Source organism: Thermobia domestica, chromosome 7 (genome assembly GCF_964235325.1).
Source record: "Thermobia domestica chromosome 7, izTheDome1.hap1.1, whole genome shotgun sequence".
Lineage (NCBI taxonomy): Eukaryota > Metazoa > Arthropoda > Insecta > Zygentoma > Lepismatidae > Thermobia > Thermobia domestica.
The window spans coordinates 45,325,991-45,346,580 of record NC_137460.1 but is presented as its reverse complement, the minus strand read 5'-3'; the positions used below and the strand labels follow the sequence as shown (position 1 = coordinate 45,346,580).

Sequence of the window (20,590 nt, the reverse complement as noted above, 5' to 3'; positions counted from 1 at the left end):
CGGCGGGGTTTGAGGAATATCCGGGTGAAGTATAACCCCCCCCCCGTCCTGTCCATCCTCGGATCTGAACATAATTATATCTCTGGTACGTTTTGGTGGTATGAATCCTCCGCAATTTCCAGCTCCATCCTCTCTCACGGAACTGAATAACGCACTGCATGCAGAATAGTGTAAATATTCTGCTTGCTACCATTCACGATCTCTATGACAATATTCCACGTCGCATCAGAGCTACTTTGAAGGCGAGAAGTGGTCCAACGTCATAATAATCCAGTAAGTTGCACTTCTTTCAGATGTTTCTTTTGACAACCGTGTGTGTATAAACAGGGTATTCCGATAAACTTCCCACTCACGTTTCAAACATTAAAACAAGACAAAAGTTTACTTTTTAGTTTGCTGATAAATGCTTAGTTTCGAGATACTGGCACTATTAGGCAATTTCGTGATAATGACGCCAGGTTGGCTACACTGCGATCATCGATAAATAAACTCAGTCTTGTTTCTTACACCGAAACAAGAAAAATATGAGAATTTTCTCAGCAAAGTGCAAAATAACATTTCTCTTCTTTCGATGTAAGGGCATCTTGACAGAGTTTGTATGCTGATGGTCAGTCACAGTGTAGCAAACCTGGCGTCATTATCACTAAATTGCCTGTATCTCTGAAACTAGGCACTTTTTAGAAAAATGCAAAATAAACTAATCTTCTTTCTATGTTTTATAATAAATGTCAGTGGGATACCGCAACCAGGTAAAATTTTATTGCAGACCTGTGTGTGCAGAGCAATGCATGATCGTAACCACGCGTGATCTTTACTTAGGTAAGATCCCTGTATTGTGTTGACTATTTTCTCGAGCTTTAATACCACAATCAGGCACTAAGCTGTCGTTGGGCTTGTACTCGTTATATAGTAATTTAAGTTCTCGGAGAATCGAATCAGAGACCATACATTTAAGTATGACTTCTGGGTATCGTGGGTTACAATGCAAAACAACACCCTACCCCAAAATCGAACTCAATACATGTTAAAAGAAAAAAAACATTCTTCCTTTCTGAATTTACCAATTTTATTTGTAAATTTAAATGAAAATAATAATGTATTCTTAATATGCACCTTTAAATTATAATTTTATCATTTTCCCCTGATTTAATTACAAAATAGTTCTCTGAACTAAAAAAAAAAAATAATCTTTATAGAAGTATGTACATATACTGTTTCTTTCTTTTCTTTTTACAAAATATAAACCATAGATAATTTGACCTTTTGATTATACACAGGAATAGCATTATTAACAGCAAGTTTGGTATTTTAACAACGACAAATGATATCAAATAATGAAAGATCACAAAATATTTGCAAAAGTAATTTAAGTTACGCTAAGACACGCAGGCAATATGAAACAACAAAATAAGTTAAATTTACAACAATAAGCAATTTAATATTAATTATTAGGGCGATTGAGTATAAACTGAAAATTATAAGAAACATTTTAACAATAATCTGTAATGGATCTTCACAAGTTATGCACCAACTTGTATTACAATTACTCTGAGACAAATATGGAAGGTTTTGTATAAACAATACTTCAATGAAAATTTAACAACTAGACAGGAAACCAAACCCTGTTTTTTGTACTAGTGTGTACCCTTGCGGATTTATCACACATTTCCACTCGTAAGATAAATGGTCAGAATCTTACAACTTTTATTGTATTTCGAAAATTTAGTGTTTGTTAAACGAACATTTATAAATGTTGACTTACATGTTCTATGAAATCCATGTTTTTTATATACGTATCGATTTTAGCAATTTAGGATGCGATTACCAAGTACATCAGGGCTTTGATTTTTTTCTTCCTTCATAACTGTTCCTTGAATAATACATTACTAGATCCCTTGTCGTTTAAAATTTTCAACTTAAATATAACTCCGTTGAAAAAAAAAAAAAAAGTTTCAGGATTTTAACTCATTTCTATGACACAGAGCATGCGACACCTTCTAATATTGAGACCGGTTTGAATCTTAAATAATGATAAAAATAGTAACTTTGTTTTTTCAATGCTAGGTTCATTTTCGGTAACAGTTTGACCTTGTCGAGTTAAGGCACATTATTAAGAAGTTAAAAGAAACCGCTCAGATTTATGAATGACATGACAGATTTAAGAAAACTTTGAATTAACTAACAACTGCATTTACAGTAATGTCGCATCACGAAGACTGTGACGTGAAGATAAAGGCAGTTAATTTACTGTATTACAATCATGTATACAGAATTCTAGTACACTTTATATGGAGCTTCCATATCCAGATGCACTGTAAACTAAAACAGAGTTATATGGCACAACTCGCAAACTATTGCAGAACAGTCTGCAACAGACAATTCTGTATGCAGCAGGATGTCTATAAAAGTTGATTATATGAAAATATCAAGTTTAAACCTTACCAGTGTTAAGCACCTAGCTCACTAATATATACCGGGTGTTCAGAAAGTAACTATGCAGTGCCACATCCGGAACATCACTCCCTATGTTCTGCACAACGTCTTGAAGAACATGCAGAAACGTGTGCAACTGTGTCTTCAAGTGCAAGATCAGTCCCAGCATCTCTTACAACTTCCATGACATTAAAGTTTAGCTTCGAGTTAATTTCGTTGTTTCAAGTGGTTTATGGAAAATAAAATACGGCAATTTATGCACTGCATAGTTACTTTCTGAACACCCGATATATGGAGCATTGTTTTTCTGTTTACTTCTTTGAAATGAACATTAATTTTACATTTTTTGTTACTTAAAGTTGATTATTAAATATTACGATTATATATAAAACTTTAATTTTCACAAAGTAAGGGCATTTAAACAATTTGAAGAACTGAGTGGCTAAGTGCATTAATCACAGTTTTTCTGTTTACTTTATACATGTGTTTTTCCGATTATTTACGCGTCAACTCCTTCCGGAGATAGATAAATATTGCAACAGTCCGCTACGTAACGAGGTAATATATGAGAATGTGTTGAAATATATATATAAGAAATTAACTGGATACAAAAGTAAAAGGTCCCTTTCTTTTTCAATATGAATCCTGTATGATCTTTAGATAAACATTTAAATTCTAGTTTATTTCAACGAATATACGAGGAATGATCAGAAACTAAAGTTACAAGGGTGATATTTTTAGTTTCGTCTGTTATAGATAAATAAGGAGTGTGCGGTAATTTTAAATACAAGGAACTGGCAACCGTACAGACCTTCAACCACCCGCCACCGATGGCGCTGGCTGTATGTAAATACAAATGGCAACTCGTTTGGAAAACTGGTCTCGCGAAAAAATCCGCTCAGTTATTCGATTTCTGTGGGCAAAACAGGTAACCGCGGCTGAAATTCACCGGCAGCTGGTAGAGGTTTACGAAGAGACTATAATGTCTCGTCAGCGTGTCGCAGAATGGTGTCGAAATTTTTGCGGCTGGTAGAGAAAACGCCACTGACGAGGGAGTACACTGGCCCACCCAGCACGTCATCAACAGATTTGAACACAACTTGCGTGAAGGAGCTAATTCAGGACAACAGGAGGATCACGTTACGGCATCTGATGGCAGAAATTGGGAATGTCATTCGGAAGGAGCACCTAGGAGGCTGTCGCTTCGCTTCACACGAGTAGGTGGAAAACTTCTAACAGCGTGGTTGAACACGCCAGGACAGGATTTTTACCACAAGGAAATCTTCAAACTCACGATGTGACAAATGCCTCAACCGATATGGAAAGTATGTTGAAAAATAACCTAATGTATGTACTATCTATTGGCAGTATGAAATCCTATATACACGTTTCACTGTAGGCTTTTGTAACGTACTTTCCGATCATCCTCGTATATATGGACGATAAAAAAAGATGGCGTATGTAACCGTTCATAACCGTTAATCAACCTGTATTATGCATTCAAACCAAACGATGCATGCGACATCTTTAATGAACTAAGAGAATTAGACAAATGAGTATGAACAAGTCCAATGTTTGCACATCGTCTTGAAAATTAAATAATAATTAATTAATAATTATATACAGGAAATATTTAAATAGTTTTCACAGCACTAGCATGGAATGTAACGAGTATCTTAGTTTTCGAAATACAATTACTATGTCATCCCCTCCAAGAAAGGAATAAAGAGTCCTTATACGCTTCCACACTGGTTATCTTTAATCCTCACGGTTATCTTCGTTACTCTCAGCAGCATCTAATGGTACAAGTTGCTCTTCCACGGGGTCCCATTTCAATCGTTTAATAGTTCGAGGACGTTCTTTCATCGTCTCCTCTGCCTCTTCAATCCAATTGTGATATAAGTAAATTACTTTTTCTGTAAAATAAGAAATAACAGTATTAAATTAACCATGCAAAAATACATATATATTATTTTGAAACCACGAAGTGTAAAAAACCAGAAAACTCACGGGAAGGAAAAAGGCTAGAGATGCATTTCACTTCGAAGATAACTGAAAGCTTTCATCAATTATATGATATACGGAACAAAAAAGCATGCATTGGGACTCACAAAGCGAGTATAATAAGGGTGAGAAGGCCAATTCCTTAAACTCTGTAGTTCAAAGGTTACACCAAAAACTAGAAATTAAGGTAATGACCTGAAAGAATACAGTAGGGAATTAGAAGTACGACTTCCCCATGTTATTTACGGCTTCATTACACAGATATGGTGCCTTCCATTTCAACTCAAGCAAAAAAAATTGTACCATCACCATCTCAGATATTGTTGAAACTTTTTTTTATAGCAACTAGACATATTTTTAAGAGACCCATATTTTTTTGTTTTGTCGAAAAAAATTTTCCCGCCAAGTAATGGTCCATCAAAGACGGGGAGTACAATTTATGAATTGTAGAAGACATGGAAAATAGTCAACTTAGGAGCCTCACCATTCGGCTATGGAGACAGGTAGAGTTATAATTCTTGTTGTGGTATGTACATAGGGATATAAATAAACTATATTTTATTATAGTTTGGTTTGCGTATGCCTATGTTTTTGTACATAAATTAACAAATGAACGTCAATTTATCTGAAAGTCGAAGTTTGCGAATTTTTTCGAGCACTTCCGGTTCGAATTTTAAAATTCTATTTTCACGGTTGGTAAGACCTAGCTACCCTTTCCGAAAAAATTTTTGTATCGCTTCTGAGTGCAACCGTTTTGTCGCAAAAAATTCGAAATTGTAAAGTTTTCAAAAATCGCCATTTTCTCGAAAACACCATCTTTTAAAATTCTGAAATTTTGTCAGATGGTTCAACTTTACATGAATAATAAACAACCACATACCATTCTCGACCAATGCTTTATGAATTAACTGCAGCCTTTTAAAGTTAGCGAAGTTTCGTTAACTTTGATGTCACAGTTAGCAACACTGTGAACAATTAAAGTGCAATGATTTGATGATGTTTGTGGTTCACATTCATTAAATGAAGAATAAAAGGTTTTCTTGACTGTTTTTTTATTATTTTGATCAAGAAGGCTCTCTGAAATAGTAAAATGAGCCTCCCCCGACTCCTCCGTTTTCTTTTTTTTATTTTTTTATTTTATTTATTTATTTACTTATTTTTTTTTACATGGACCAATCATTTGCTTAGTTGGTGTCGTCTTCGCTAATAGCATGTAACCGTGCAGGTGCTCCAATAGGTGTTGACTCACTCACAACTCGTCCAGGAGTGGATCTAGGGGGAAGAAGCTTTTTTATTTTATATATAAATAAAACCGATCTCAGAGTTCGGAGCTCTTAAAGGTAGCTCTAAGTAGGAGTATTACCCCTCCCCTTTCCAGAAGTCCGTCCTGGATCCGCCCCTGCGTAGCACATTGTCGATAGTCACAAATGCTGAAGGTCCATGTGGAAGCATAAACAGCACTTCAACTTCACGTAATTCATGATTTATTCATAATATTTCTGCTGCGCACCACTGGTTATCATACATATATGTATGTAACAAAAGTTCCTTTTTGCAGATTTCTTAAATCTAAACTTTGAATTGCAGAAGTTCGATTTTGGGGGAAGCATGAAGACATGGACCGGTGACCCGTTACTGCCATAAAATCTTCGCCATTTTCCGAAAGCCAAAGATGACTTCGTTGAATATCAGTTACCGGTCGCATACTTTCCCTTTTTTTCTTTTGGAAGTCGTCGAATTCAGTTCCAGGCAACAAAACAAGAGTAATACCCGGAGTTTGTACTTGCACTATACTGCAAGGATCCCCACATCACAACAGACGCACGTTATCAACTCAACACGTGCTATTATTTACAAACAACATAGCAGACAGCAAGCCAACGCGGAACACCGAAAGCAGACGGACCTCACGGAAGGACCCGAGGAGGACAAATAAAAGGAGGAACACCGAGAGACCCAGCATGAGTCGTCCTACTGATCATATCACCTACACCGCCCTGAGGTCGTACTGGACTAGGGGTACACCCATCCTTCCCGAGGTCGCATTGGACTAGGGATCCTCTCAACAACAAAGCCTTGCGAAGCTGCCTTGAGTTGAGAGGGCTATCCTTTCAAACTCACCGAACCGGCAGGTGCCTTGGAGACTGCCTTAAGAGAAGGGGCACCGTGCAAAACACCTATACTCATCTACTTGGACATTAACGAGGAAACAGCATTATCTTTGCAATCAAAGACGTTTTGTATTTATCTTTATAATAAAATTAATGAAGGGATACAAATCTCGGTCCATTATTGACTCTACCAAAGTCATTACAATACTCACGAATTTTTATGCGGTTTTAGTGGGGGCGCGGTGGCTCAGTGGTAGAGCGTTCACCTCCGGTGCTTGGGGTCCGTGGTTCGATCCCAGCTCGCGCCATGTGGGCTTTGTGGTGGACAAACACCGTGCTCGTGGGTTTTCTCGGGGTTATCCCGTTTCCTCCCATTTTCTGCATTCCACCATTTCATTCATTTCTCATAATCACCGTCTCCTTTAGCCTAACCGGCATAAACATGGGACGTAAAACTTAAAGATTTCATTTCATTTTTTTTCTTCCTGCGGTTAATACTGTGTATCTGTTTTCGCCTAAGGTTGCCACATTCTTTATCCCCCCTCTCAATACCGTCGCAGAGACCCTTGCATGGCCGGTTTCACTGCAAAACCACTGCATTATCGGACCTGCCTGCATCTCGAACATCTGAAAGCGATTTTTAAAGTGGGATGCAGTACCATCAGAAATCACTGACACGGTTTGGGAAATTGTAGACACTTATTTTCTCGTATTCAAACCTTTTTCTATTAAATATATTTTCGCTTTTCTTCGAGTATTTTTAGAATTTTGTCTATGGCTATGAGTACATGAGCCAAATTGTGAGTTTTATCGTCGTTTATTACAACAAAACTGTCAGTTGTTTCATATTCCGGTGATAACTCTCAATTTCATTTTGCAGAATAACAGTCCAGTTTTCAGCGAAGTCCACATGAAGTAAAATAGAATTTGTATCTTGAAATTTTATACGGTGCTTTTCGGTAGCAATTAATTCTCTTTGGATTTTCTTGATGTAGTCATGAATTACAATTCTTACAGTTAAACCAGCAATGTACGATACGAAAACAGAAAGTGGCACAGTTTCATAACGAGATTATTGTTTTCCCATATGGCATACGTACACTTTCATTTTCAACAGGATCAGTAATTAAAGACTCCACACTTATTCCTTCAACTCCAGGACATTCACCACATTCTTGAAGACAGTTGTCATTTTCTATGGATCATACTACTAAAGGAAATAGGTCACTCATGACAGCTTCAATACAGGCTGCACCTTTGATTTGTAGCAACGCAGTAGCAGCTAACTTAAAATTTGCACAATACACACACACACACATATACACACTTCCCTCACAGGTTGCGGACTGATCCACTTTAGTCGAATACTGTAAAATTCCGGGTGACCCATTCTTATGTTGGGATTGTTCTGTTTAAAAAGTCAGTAAATTTCTTTGGAACGCGTAAGAAAACGTTTCGAATTTTTTAACTTTTTGTCCTTTTTCGATCACTGTAATGACATCGCACTTAATTGAGACTTTGTCTGGAGCATTCCAAATCATCACTAAGGTAATAGTTCAGGCTTTTTGTAGATCATCAGGATTTATTGGATGGCCATTTCAAGTAAACTTAAAATTTGTGTGTATCGTAATCGTAATTTCCACCTCAGATTATTTAGGTTTAAGAAAACGGAGAAGAAGGGGGAGGCTCATTTTACTATTTCAGAGAGCCTTTTTGAACAAAATAATAATAAAAAAAAGTAAAGAAAACCTTTTATTCTACATTTAATGAATGTGAACCACAAACATCATCAAATCATTGCACTTTAATTGTTCACAGTGTTGCTAACTGTGACATCAAAGTTAAAGAAACTTCGCTAACTCTAAAAGGCTGCAGTTAATTCATAAAGCATTGGTCGAGAATGGTATGTGGTGTGTTTATTATTCATGTAAAGTTGAACCATCTGACAAAATTTCAGAATTTTAAAAGATGGTGTTTTCGAGAAAATGGCACCCAAAAATTGCGATTTTTGAAAATTTTACAATTTCTCGAAAATTTTTTTTTTTTTTGCGACAAAACGGTTGCACTCAGAAGCGATACTTTTTTTTTTTTTTTTTTTTTTTTTTTTTTGAAAGCGGGTAGCTAGGTCTTACCAACCGTGAAAACAAAATTTTAAAATTCGAACTGGAAGTGCTCGAAAAAAATTCGCAAACTTCGACTTTTCAGATAAATTGACGTTCATTTGTTAATTTATGTACAAAAACATACGCATACGCAAACCAAACTATAATAAAATATAGTTTATTTATATCCCTATGTACATACCACAACAAGAATTATAACTCTACCTGTCTCCATAGCCGAATGGTAGGCTCCGAAGTTGACCATTTTCCATGTCTTCTACAATTCATAAATTGTACTCCCCGTCTTTGATGGACCATTACTTGGCGGGAAAATTTTTTTCGACAAAACAAAAAAATATGGGTCTCTTAAAAATATGTCTAGTTGCTATAAAAAAAGTTTCAACAATATCTGAGATGGTGATGGTACATGCTCTGTTTGAATTGAAATGGAAGGCACCATATTAACTTCACGTCGATGTTCCTTCAACAGAAATCCTTTACTTCTTAAAGGATTAGGATTAGAAATTAGATTATACATAAGTGAATTAGATTAGGATTATACATAAGTGACCTTATATATTCTATTTACATCTTTACGGAGATCTTTTTTCTTTCTTTTTCTTCTTTAAAGATTTTTTAAACGAGATTTCTATAATAAAAATACTTTTGCTAGAATAAATCTAGTGTACTTGGAAAAACATTCTTTTTAATTTTAATGGCGATAATAACCCAAGCCTGTAGGACAATACATTAAAATAGTTTAGGTAAATGTTTAGAAAACAGAAATAATATTTAACATCTGTACAGAGAAAAACACATCACCATCAGGCTTCAAGAAGTGATTTTTTATAATAAGTGTAAAAAAAAAAAAAAAAAAAAAAAAATGTTGGAATCCGTTTGTCCACATCCCATAGTTTTTAAACTGGATCGCAGAGGGAAAGATGAAAGCAAAGTGAGAAGTAGGAAGAAGAACACAACTGATCCATTATTTGAAAAACAAGAAAATATTGGAAACTGAAGATAAAGAAACTGAATATTTCCACGTCCGAACCTAAGAAAAACAAAATCTCGTTAGTCCCACGACTTGCCAACAAGTAGAATACTTAACAATAATAATAATAATTATTATTATTATAAGCAAAGTTGTCTAATATTCTAGATATTGTAATACTCACAGACTGAGATGTATTTGTATTATAAATACAATTTAAAATACCAAACACTTTACATTATAATAAGAGGAAAAGTTCAAGTTTATCTGAAAATAACATTTCGGTAAGTGTTCTCGGCAAGAATGGTTTACAGTTGAAAAAGTTTTCAACGTGGCAGAAACACTCGCTGATTTATATATATATATATATCGGGTTGTTTTAGAGCAATGGTTCTCACAACTTTTGGAGGACTTCGTTTATCGCCACCGTGAATGATACCCCCCAAAAAACCTAAATATTAAAAATCGTAATTGAAATTCAAATTTTAAAAAAGCACAGATTGTGTGTGTCCTGTCACCAATTATCTAAATATGTTAAGACGAAGTGCAGTTAGAAATTTTAAGAATGATATTATAATGTTTGCTGAAGGCTAGTTTAAGATAAAACTATGTTCCCAACTTTAAATTGCGTGTCCTGTACTAAATATCCCCTGACCTCTACGGGGCCGCGGACCATCTGTTAAAAGCCACTGCTTTAGAGAATTGCAATTTCCTTCAATTTATTGGAAATTTAATGCTCTACAAGAAAGGTTCAATAACATTTTTGTGTATCTTGCATAGTTTTAGCACAAAAAACAAAATTGTGAAGAAAAAATGGCCGAAAACAGCTCTTTTCAAGATGGCGGAGATTTTCATTGACATCAATTGAACTCTCCAGTATTGTTTCTAATACTGTTTTTTAATATGTGTACCAAAAATCAGCTTGTTCCGAATTTGTGCCACTGATAAAACTAATTTGCCTAGGCTAATAATGTCCATTCTAGTAGCGTCAAATTTGGAAGTCCACGAAGTGTCTCATTTTCTGTGGTTAAGAATATAACCCACTGAAATTCACTGCCAATTGCGTGAAGTACATAAAGGAAACGCAATTTCCCAATAGGTAATACGAAATGGTGAATGGTGTTTGAGAGCAGACACACGAATACCGAGGATGATTGCTGTTCGGCGAGGAATGGCAACACCAAATGCGTCCACATTCTGAAATGAAATGAAATGAAATTTTTGAGTTTTACGTCCCACGGTTATGCCGGTTAGGCTAAAGGAGACGGTGATGGTGAGAGATGAATGAAATGATGGAATGAAGAAAGTGGGAGGAAACGGGAGAACCCCGAGAAAACCCACGCACGCGGTGTTTGTCCACCACAAAGTTCACTTGGCGGGAGCGTTCACATTCTGATTCGTACAAACAAGACATGGATATTTTGCATGGTAGTGTGCATTACATAATCATTAAATATCTGGACTTTTGCAAAGTATGTGTTCGATGGATATCAGACACGAATTTTTACCAAAATAAACTCCTGCAACTAATTAACTTTTTGACTCAGCTAGTATTAAGATATAAATTGAGCGGTGTTATGCAACAACCATTCAACCCACAACGGGTCAGTTTTGCGGAATTCGTAGTTATAGGTTTCTCGACCCCATAAGATATTACGGTATGTGGGTTGACTTTTTCTCTTCATAGATGGCAGACTGATTGCAAATTCGTTACCAGGATTTTTTAGTATGTTCCTTACATATGTTCGATCTCTCCAGTAGGGTTAACTAATTTTTTAAAATTTTGTGTGTTGACTAATTGTTGCATAACACCGCCCAATTGAGGGTAATCCACATACCTCGCCATGTTCTGAAGTGAGTATTATTCTTGAAATATTTTGCTAACAAATTTCCGAACAATTTAGATAAATAGACTGACGTCACTCCCGGGAAATCCATCGCAATGTCTGTCCATCTCACTTCCTGAGGATACCGCACTTCTGACTTGAAGATACTGCAAAATAAGCAAAGGAAACATTTTACTTTCTCTCCAAGATACAAGAGCATTCATCATCATTTAATGTTTAGCAGGATTTAACTATGGGAATCCATATAGCACCCATAGTTGGTAAACAGCAAATAATGGTTGACATATTTGAGGAATGGTGGTTTTGCAAGTTTTTTTTTTTTTCATAATTCATGTTTGGCTAACTATGAAGACTTGAATTGGATTTCCAAGCGATACCTGCACAAAATTTTTAACACACAAATAGTTTTTCTTTACGCTGATCTTGGCTAATGTAAGTCCTTAATTCCGGTATTAGGAACAATGCAAACACCAGTGTACAGAAAACTCTTCCATATTTATGGTGTCGAGTTCGATCATAGGGAAATACGTAATACATTTGCATGCAGCAAAGACCTCATTGCAGGAAATATACAGCAGCTGAGCGTTTGTTTGCAGGTAAGTGAGATTTATAAGTGGTCAAATTGCTCCGAAAGCTGTGAGGAGGATCGCATTTGTTGTTCCTGGCATTGATTACAGTTATAGCCAAACAAGCAATTTAAGATTTTACTGACTGATAAGAATTCAACGGCGTGTTAAATACAACAAAATGGGTAACTCTGTTGCTGCTGGTACCACAAACGTTAGACAGAGTAAACATCGAAGACCGTATTCTTCCCTATCATGGTGCGAAAAGTCAAGTTTCTGGTGCCGTGAGAAAGGTCGTCCATTCAGAGAGAAGTAGCAAAATCACTGAAACGTTAACCAGCGATCATAAATTGCATAATTAACTACATTTGCAACTGATGTAGAAACAAAACGACCGAATTCATGTGTTATGTTCTTCACATAATATGAAGAATACAAGAAACTTGCTGCAGAGGAATACTGTAAGTTTGTATGTACTCTGTATAAAGCGTGGATTTATTTGTCGATTAAGACAATCTACTTTCATCCATATAGTTCCAGATTTCATTCTGACTGCGTACACGAATGTTTACATATGGCTTCATGATTGTTATAGGTTACTGTAACACTTTCCTACCCAGAGTGAACAAAAAGGCGAAAATCAATAATCAATTAGTAGGAGAACAATCGCGAGTCCCTTTACCGCTTGACATTCTATCCCTGTATGGTAACGATTTACCACTGTTCTCATGTGATGCAACGTGTCCAGTCATTCAGTCCAGTTAATGGTGACATACTGGATTTTCTTTGTTAAAACGAACTTAAGTAGTAACAATCTCGCATATTCGATATTCTGCAGGAAATATAACACGAAAAATAGAATAGATTTGGTCAAACTGTTCTCCAATAAAATATCGTACAGTGTGACCTGACACGCAGAGCGACAGTTGGAAGCTAGTTGCGACGTAGTAAAACTCTGCTGTCATAAACAATCTTGTATAAAGCCGTTTCTGTGTAAGACATTGTGTAATAAGCAGAAGCTAGGGTAAAGAAGAGATACTTAAACCTCATCCTGCATCTTAAGTAGACTCCCATGCTATTAGTAAGTATGTGTGCTAACCGAATCTTTTTCCTTTCTTTTTCTTTTTTTCCCCCCTTTCACGATCTATTAAGAAATTCAAAGTAAAGACAGGTTGAGCAGTGTTGGGAAGATCAATTGTTTTCTACTTTTTGAATAGTAAAGTATTTAAAATTAAGCCCAATAATTCTGTATGTAACACATAATGAAAAAAAAAAAAAAAAAAAAAAAAAAAACTCGCACTAGAGGTTTTAAAGTCAGCAAGGGAGAGGAAAGGGTTGCAGGAAGAGAGGGAAAGCTCATTTCGCTGTCATTGTTGATACGACTTACCGCTCTTATAGAAATCTGGAGTCGCACTGATTAATATAATTATAAGATTAAATTCTATAAGGTAAACTAAAATGTATCTTCTGACAAAAAATTTGCAGTAAGGCAGCCTGATTGAGTCCAGTTAGCTAAACTTAAAAAGAAAACCAAGCCTTTTAAAGGTTACAAATATACTCAAAATTTATAGTTTCCATTTCGAAATTTTGAATTTAACAACTTTTCAACTCCGAGGCTATGACGAAACCCGCTGTTCAAAGTTGGAACCCAACCACTACTCAGGTTTTCATCTGAGTCTAGCACCTCAACTGAGGACCAACTACAGATCAAGCGATCAGAAAGCACGTTTGTTAGCCGTTTGGCCACAAAAGTGCATTTCTTATAGAAGTTATTGATTAAAAACTGTACAGGATGGTCTTTACCTTTGCTAGCGACTGTTAAACCAAAGTTAATTTAAATTTACAGTATGTTTAGGAATTCGATGACCAAATTCCTGGAAGTGATGCCTTATATCAAATTAAGGAAAACAAAAAAATTAATATGGATCAGAAAACGCCTTCTTAAAGAGATATACAAACCGCAGAAAATGTGAAACATTGTACGCACAGGCTTTAAAAGAATGGGATCTATCGCACGTAGTTCAGGAATTACATACAGGGTATAACTAGTGTAGAGATACCAAAAATTAGCATTTATTGATCAGTACTGAACTCCCAACCTATTGATTTACTGGTAAACGTGAAACTTTTCTCAGTGTAAGGATTAGCAGACACGAGAAAAAGAAATCACAGGACAGAATCTTAGTAAAGAATTCATTGTAGTCTGGGATTTCATGCAGTTTTCTTTCCGCGGATTTCTGTGTTTTTCTACAGTATTATCTAATATTTGTTGTTGTTATGCAATCGTTATGTCAGTGTTTTTTATTTTCTTTTTTTTTTTCAATATATATAATAAAGCTGAGACCGCATTGCTGATGTTCTAATCTCTGTGACGTTAAGGGCCTGTTGAAACGAGATCTTCTGTCTACATCATCACTACGTCGAGAAAGATTTGAGCTTTATAAACCCAGGGAAAGCCGGAAGTGAGTTTATCGGGGGGAGTTATACAGTCCGAGAATCAGCCAGGAGAAGATTAACAGCTGCACTGTTTGTTAGTTAACCAGTAGATTCACTTCAGTAGGTAGAGAGTTAGTTGGTCAGTCAAACGACCTTACTTTTAGTCTGTCAAAAGTAGCCTCTGACACACGAGTCTGAGACAAAGCCACCTCTAAGCTAAATAGTTCAGACATTTGGAGTTCTACACGTAAGACGTAAAATGAGAAGACAGCCCGGACTAGCCCGAAGGAAGTCGACGAGGAGCCCAGCAGAGCCATGGAATGTCATGAGGTACCTTGATCCTTTGTGTTTGTTTCTTTCCAATCCCATTCTTCCCTCCAATTTTTCTCTTTCTGTAGTTTCTAGAATTCTAACTTTTATTTTTATTTTGTCTGAATGACCTCAGACAAGCGCCGCTCGAACCCAAGTACCTACTTCCAATCTGAGTAACATCCCAAGTCTCTTTCTTGGCGGCGCAGCTTTATTCAAACTTATTGTCAATAACAACAATCGTAAAACTAGTAAGCTCTTTACCTAAATATGCTTGTTTTACAATCCTCCGGCAACGTAGAAACGAATTGTATAAAGCAGTGGTTCTCAAAGTGGGGTACGCGGACCCCTGGGGGTCCGTGGGGTCCGTGGGACGTAGCCAGGGGGTCCGCGACGCCTAAAAATTGAAATGTGTTATAATAAAATGGATCTCACAGCTGTTATGCAAGAAGTACTTTTTTTAAGTTACTAAAAAGGAAACAATTAGAAATTATACTTACGTTTGTAAATTTAAATGTTTTCTTACTTTACTAAACTTCTGACCTGAGAGTATGAAGAGTTGTCTAAAAAAAGCATTGCAACATTTGATGCCTTTTCCTACCACTTACTTATGTGAACAGATCTTTTCTGCTCTTTGCAGTATTAAAGCCTGAAAGCGAAATCGTTTTAACACGTTCGCTGTTGAGAACGCCCATCGGCGTCCAGTACTGAATTTGGCATATGCGCCGGACGCCTCTCGGCGCTTGTCCCTGCAGATGATTCACTTTTCCGCCAATACCTGCACTAGCGCTAGCGGGAAAGTGAATCAGCTGCAGGGACAAGCGTCGAGAGGCGTCCGGCGCATATGCCAAATTCAGTACTGGACGCCGATGGGCGTCCTCAGCAGCGAACGTGTTAATGTGGAATTGGACCTAAGATTAATGGTGACAAAACTTATTCCGGATTTCAGTGCAATTATACAAAAAAAAAAAAAAAAAAAAAAAAAAAAACCCTCATATTAGTTACTTCACATTTAAGAACATTGTTTATCAAGTGAATTCCTTAAAAAAAAAAAAAAAAAGTGCATTGATTTCCAGTCTTGAAAGTTACTGTATTTTCAATTGAAATTTCGTTCACTAGGAAACAGTCACGTTTCTTTAGATTAAATTACTTATTGCAATATTTTTCTTGACCTTTTTCTTGTCAGTGGTAATTCTAATCAGTTTAGTTTTTAATACCATGTGAAATTTCAGATAGCATTGCAAGGGTAGTCCGCGGATCACTTTCCGAATGAACAGAGGGTCCGCAAATCACTTTCCGAATGCACAGGGGGTCCGCGTTATCGCAAAGTTTGAGAACCATTGGTATAAAGGACATGAAGATAGAAATCGCCTCCCAGAGTTTGGTTGCCGAATTTCTAAACATACTGTATATGAGAGAGCATAACATATAAAAGCGTCCTTTTACTGTATTTCTGCAGTACATAAAACTTTTATATCGAAACCAGTATGTCTAAAAGTAATGGTTGTATCTTGCCCAGATCAAGGTTTAAAACTTTTTATCATCTCTCTAGATCATAAAATCAATTCAAACAACAGTTTAAGAATGGTACCACTAATAACACATCACATAAATAAAAGCACATTTTACTTACGTTTTTACAATCCTGATAAGAATTTCCGTAGTGGAGTACGGCTTCTCAGCAAACAATTCAGTATAGACACATTGTCCCCAATTAACTCGTGCCTGAAGGCTAGGTATACCAGATATTCTTTCCACTTCATCCCATGGAATGTATTGACTTTTAAGGTCAGATATTTCCGAACATTCTGTTGCTTTTAGCACTGCCCGTACTAACTCACTTTTGCTCTGCAAACTCCGTATAGTTTGTGATTCTGTAACGGATTATCGAATTAACACCTTAACGAAAAGATGTTAGGAAAGTTCACATAGAAACTACGAAAAATTCATATTCTATAAAATATGATGACTTGGAAGTTTTTTTGGAAAATGTTAAACTTATAATACAATTGGATATGTATGTTTCAGAGTAACAGGTTAATGTTATGTTCAAAAACCTCGTAACATAAAATAATTACAGGTTTAAAATATAGTGCTGCATTTTTGAAGTAAATAAAATATAATACTTAAAAATACGAAACAAATTTCGTGCAAGACTGCTACAACTTTATTTATTTGATCAAAATATATGTTGTATACAACAATAGTTGATAAGCTTAAGCTACAGAAATAATTCAGATTAGGACAGATATTACAAATCACATTAAAATCTACAACTTCGTAATATATAATATTCACTTTTAATAAATAGCGTATCCAAAATAGTACAATCGTTTCGTTTTGATGCTAACACGTGCAAACCAGCGACACAGAACACAATAACGTTTTCTACTATAAGACAAGAGTTCACTTATTTTCGCAGAACCGAAATGAAAAGAGATCTTTCAGTTTTAGATCCAAGTTAATGCCCTATAGGTAAAAGGAGACGGGTCATTAATGAAAAATAAATAATTAGGAAAGAATTAGTGGAATATGAATGTCGAAAGAAACGGAAGACCCCCGAGAAAACAAGTAAATACGATGTTGTCCGCTATTATGGCAAAAACGAGTTTTCTTTACTAAGAAGTCGCATCGTAGTTTCCTAAGACAAAGCAGGCAATGAAATTTTGGCACGAGACAAAAAGATATTTACATCACAAAGACCAGGAATATACTTGGAAATACGAAAATCAAAAACGTAATTTCAATGAAAATGTTATTTTTATATCTACAAATTAGCCAAATACGATAGCTTTCCTTAGACAGTGTGCAATATCAATTTCTCCAAAAACAGAACAGCTTCTTGAAGTGGAAAAGCAAATAGAAATAAAAGGAAAATGATAAACACGATTTACCTACCTCTTCTTGAAAGTATTTTATAGCGCATATAAATGGAAAATCTATGTCGTCCGAGTATTTCTTCTAATTTGGCAAAATCGTGCCCATGCTTAAAAACGAAATTTTTAATCATTGTATCTTCCTCTTCTGTAAACCTGTAAATATACATGTATTTTTTAAAAAAAACTATCTTTAAATAATAAAGGTTTGCTACAAATCTTAAAAAAAAAAAAAAAGAAAAAAAAAGTTCATTCTCGTTATTATATCTGAGAGAGGAAAATCATAATAATAAAACTGTGTAAGGGAAAAAAAAATATGTGTTAAGAATTTAAGCCCTTCTCAGCATCAAGATTAGAATTCTCACAATTTAACTTATGATCAAGATTGTATACAGGGTGTTAAATAAATGTGTCACAATACATTCCTCACATCAATATGACAAAAAAGTTCGTATGGACCTGCGGTCGGAAGTGCATAGTTTCGTAGTTCTAGGGTGCCGAAAACGTGAAAAAAAGATAACTTTAAAAGTTCATGGTTCCACTACTATGGGACCTATCGTAGTAGGGGATTAGGTTTTACTGAGGAACTGATATGTGAACTATCCAAATATCAATGTTTAAGAATGTTCTAGTACTTGTACACCAATTTTTAGATAGATAGGTGGAGAGTGATTAAGCATACAGGGTGTCTACTAAAATTCTAAAATGAAATTTCCTGACTTTTTCGTGACCTTTTCTTTACCAAACCATAAAATTTCGTAAGATTCTCAAGAGCAAATTTGGGTGTGAATTAGGCCGAATTTTCATACTTGCGATAGAAGCATGCTTTGCTTGCGATTTGGAAGCGTCTGAAACCGACCATATATATTTTTGGTGGTGAATTTTGACGTTTTATAGAACAAAATTTTCTACTCTGTACTTAAATTTGTACAGATAAAAAAAAAAAATCGTGACCCAAAAGCTAAATTTCGTGACTTTTTCTTGACTTTCGTGACCGATAGACACCCTGGTATACTCCCAAACAGCCTTCTAAAAACGATTGTGCAAGTACTGGAGGTTCTGAAAAATTGATATTTGGATAGTTCACACTTGTGTTGTGTCGACCCGACTGCAATAACTTCCATAGTATAAAAGCCATAACTATGAACTTTTGAAGTTCACTTATTTCAAGTTTTCGGCACCCTATAACTACGAGACTATGCGCGTCTGACTACAGGTTCATATAAACTTAGTTTCTTATTTTGGTGTGAGCAATCTGTTTCCAAAATATGGTGACACATTTATGTAACACCCGGTATACTTCTACTGGGGATCAGGCAGATAACAAGAACGCTAACTATTGAGCTGTTCGTAAGAAGTTAAGAAAGAAAGGAAAATAAGATAAATATAAATCTTCCTTTTCCTCTTTACCTTAAATTTTATTTCTATGTTAACAGTTTGATAGGGATTCGCTTTATTTTCAAACCTACCACATTCTGCAAGAAAAGTTATGAGTGAAAAGTTAATTATGAGTAATTAAAGAGTTTCGTTGTAGTCTTTTTCTTCTTTAACTTTCAATGCATTATTATTACATAGCTACACAACCCATACAACCCGAAATAAATCCTATACCTGCTATGTCAGGTGCACAACTATCATATGTCCACTGTAAATAGCTCCTTGGTAATACAAAATGAACAGCTGTCGCTAAGCTCAAATTCTCTACTTTGCTAGGGGACACTTATCACTTCGAAACAGTCTCTTCAAAAATTTTTAAAAACTTGACATACGACATTTGTGCTCTCTCAAAATATATATATTAGGGTGGTCTTTATTTTTCTGACTTGGGGAGTTTTTCATCAGCTCTAAAAATGACTCCATATTAGAGAAGACGCCTCGAGTGACCTCAAGTTTTAAATGTATTTTATATATATATATATATATCAAAACGTATCTTTTGATATATCCGCACTGTATATACTTACTATTAGGTATAAAATTAACAATATTACCACCCCGAATAGGAGAGGGATGGTACCGAAAATATACTTGTCTTCTGATCAAATTTTTTATTTTCAAATTCAGGGTTCATTCGCAACCCCTACCGCTCTACAATTACCCTTATTTACATATATCTGCTAAATAATATTATTCCATTTTAACTTAATCGTAATTTAATCGAACCATATTGCCTCGGCCTTCTCTTATTTTCCACAAACTCTAGACACTCCACATCAATACAAGTACGAGCTCGTATACACAATTAAAGCACTTTGCACCCAACAGAGGGATGTTTCGCACAGAATATATGGATTCTTAGTGACGCATATTCTGTGCGTTCACGCAACCCGATAAATGAAACCACACTTCGTCGAACATTAAGTACAGTAGAGAGTCCAAATGTACGTCCGCGATCATTATCAGTAACCAATTATAGTACGCAACCCATTTACCCGTGTCCGGCTTCTTCAGTTTACTAGACACATATTTACTCGGTATGATCTTAGTTTCAGACTTTAGCACACGCTGATACGTCACTCGTAACGTACAGACCTGCTAGGATAGTTTCTGGGTAGAATTTTGCAGGTTTCGAATTATTCGATGCTGAATATCACGGACGAAACAGTTAGTTTCCGCCTACTCACGTTCCCCGCAGACCCACCTTGGCGCCATTTTTGCACCACGTCCTGAACACAGCATTTCGTAGGTGGTTGTTCCTGGATACCTGGCAGTAAAGACCTCTTGTGTGCTCTTAATTGACCCAGCCCATAAATATTCTTCCACTATCACAATTCGTTACTGCACGGAAAACACACGACTCGACACGACATATTTACCAGAACTAAACACCTGCACATTGGGCTGCACGCCGGCGTCACATTACGGCAAGCAGAAATAGGCCTCGCAAGGTGCTAAATAACTGCACAATGATCGGC

General features: G+C 35.9%; 1 protein-coding gene across 4 annotated transcripts in view; it reads right to left on the bottom strand.

The window, feature by feature from the left end:
• Positions 1–1,187: 1,187 nt before the first annotated feature.
• The window catches only part of LOC145690049 (uncharacterized), a 65,026-nt gene continuing 45,623 nt past the window's right edge, over positions 1,188–20,590 (bottom strand). For all 4 annotated transcript variants that reach the window (XM_081764552.1, XM_081764550.1, XM_081764553.1 and 1 more), the window contains 4 exons: positions 17,698–17,831; positions 16,433–16,673; positions 11,480–11,634; positions 1,188–4,349 (listed from right to left, as the gene is read on the bottom strand). In XM_081764552.1, coding sequence (XP_081620678.1) covers positions 4,192–4,349; positions 11,480–11,634; positions 16,433–16,673; positions 17,698–17,831 — 688 coding nt within the window. In that variant the 3' untranslated portion in view covers positions 1,188–4,191. The remainder of the gene's footprint in view (positions 4,350–11,479; positions 11,635–16,432; positions 16,674–17,697; positions 17,832–20,590) is intronic.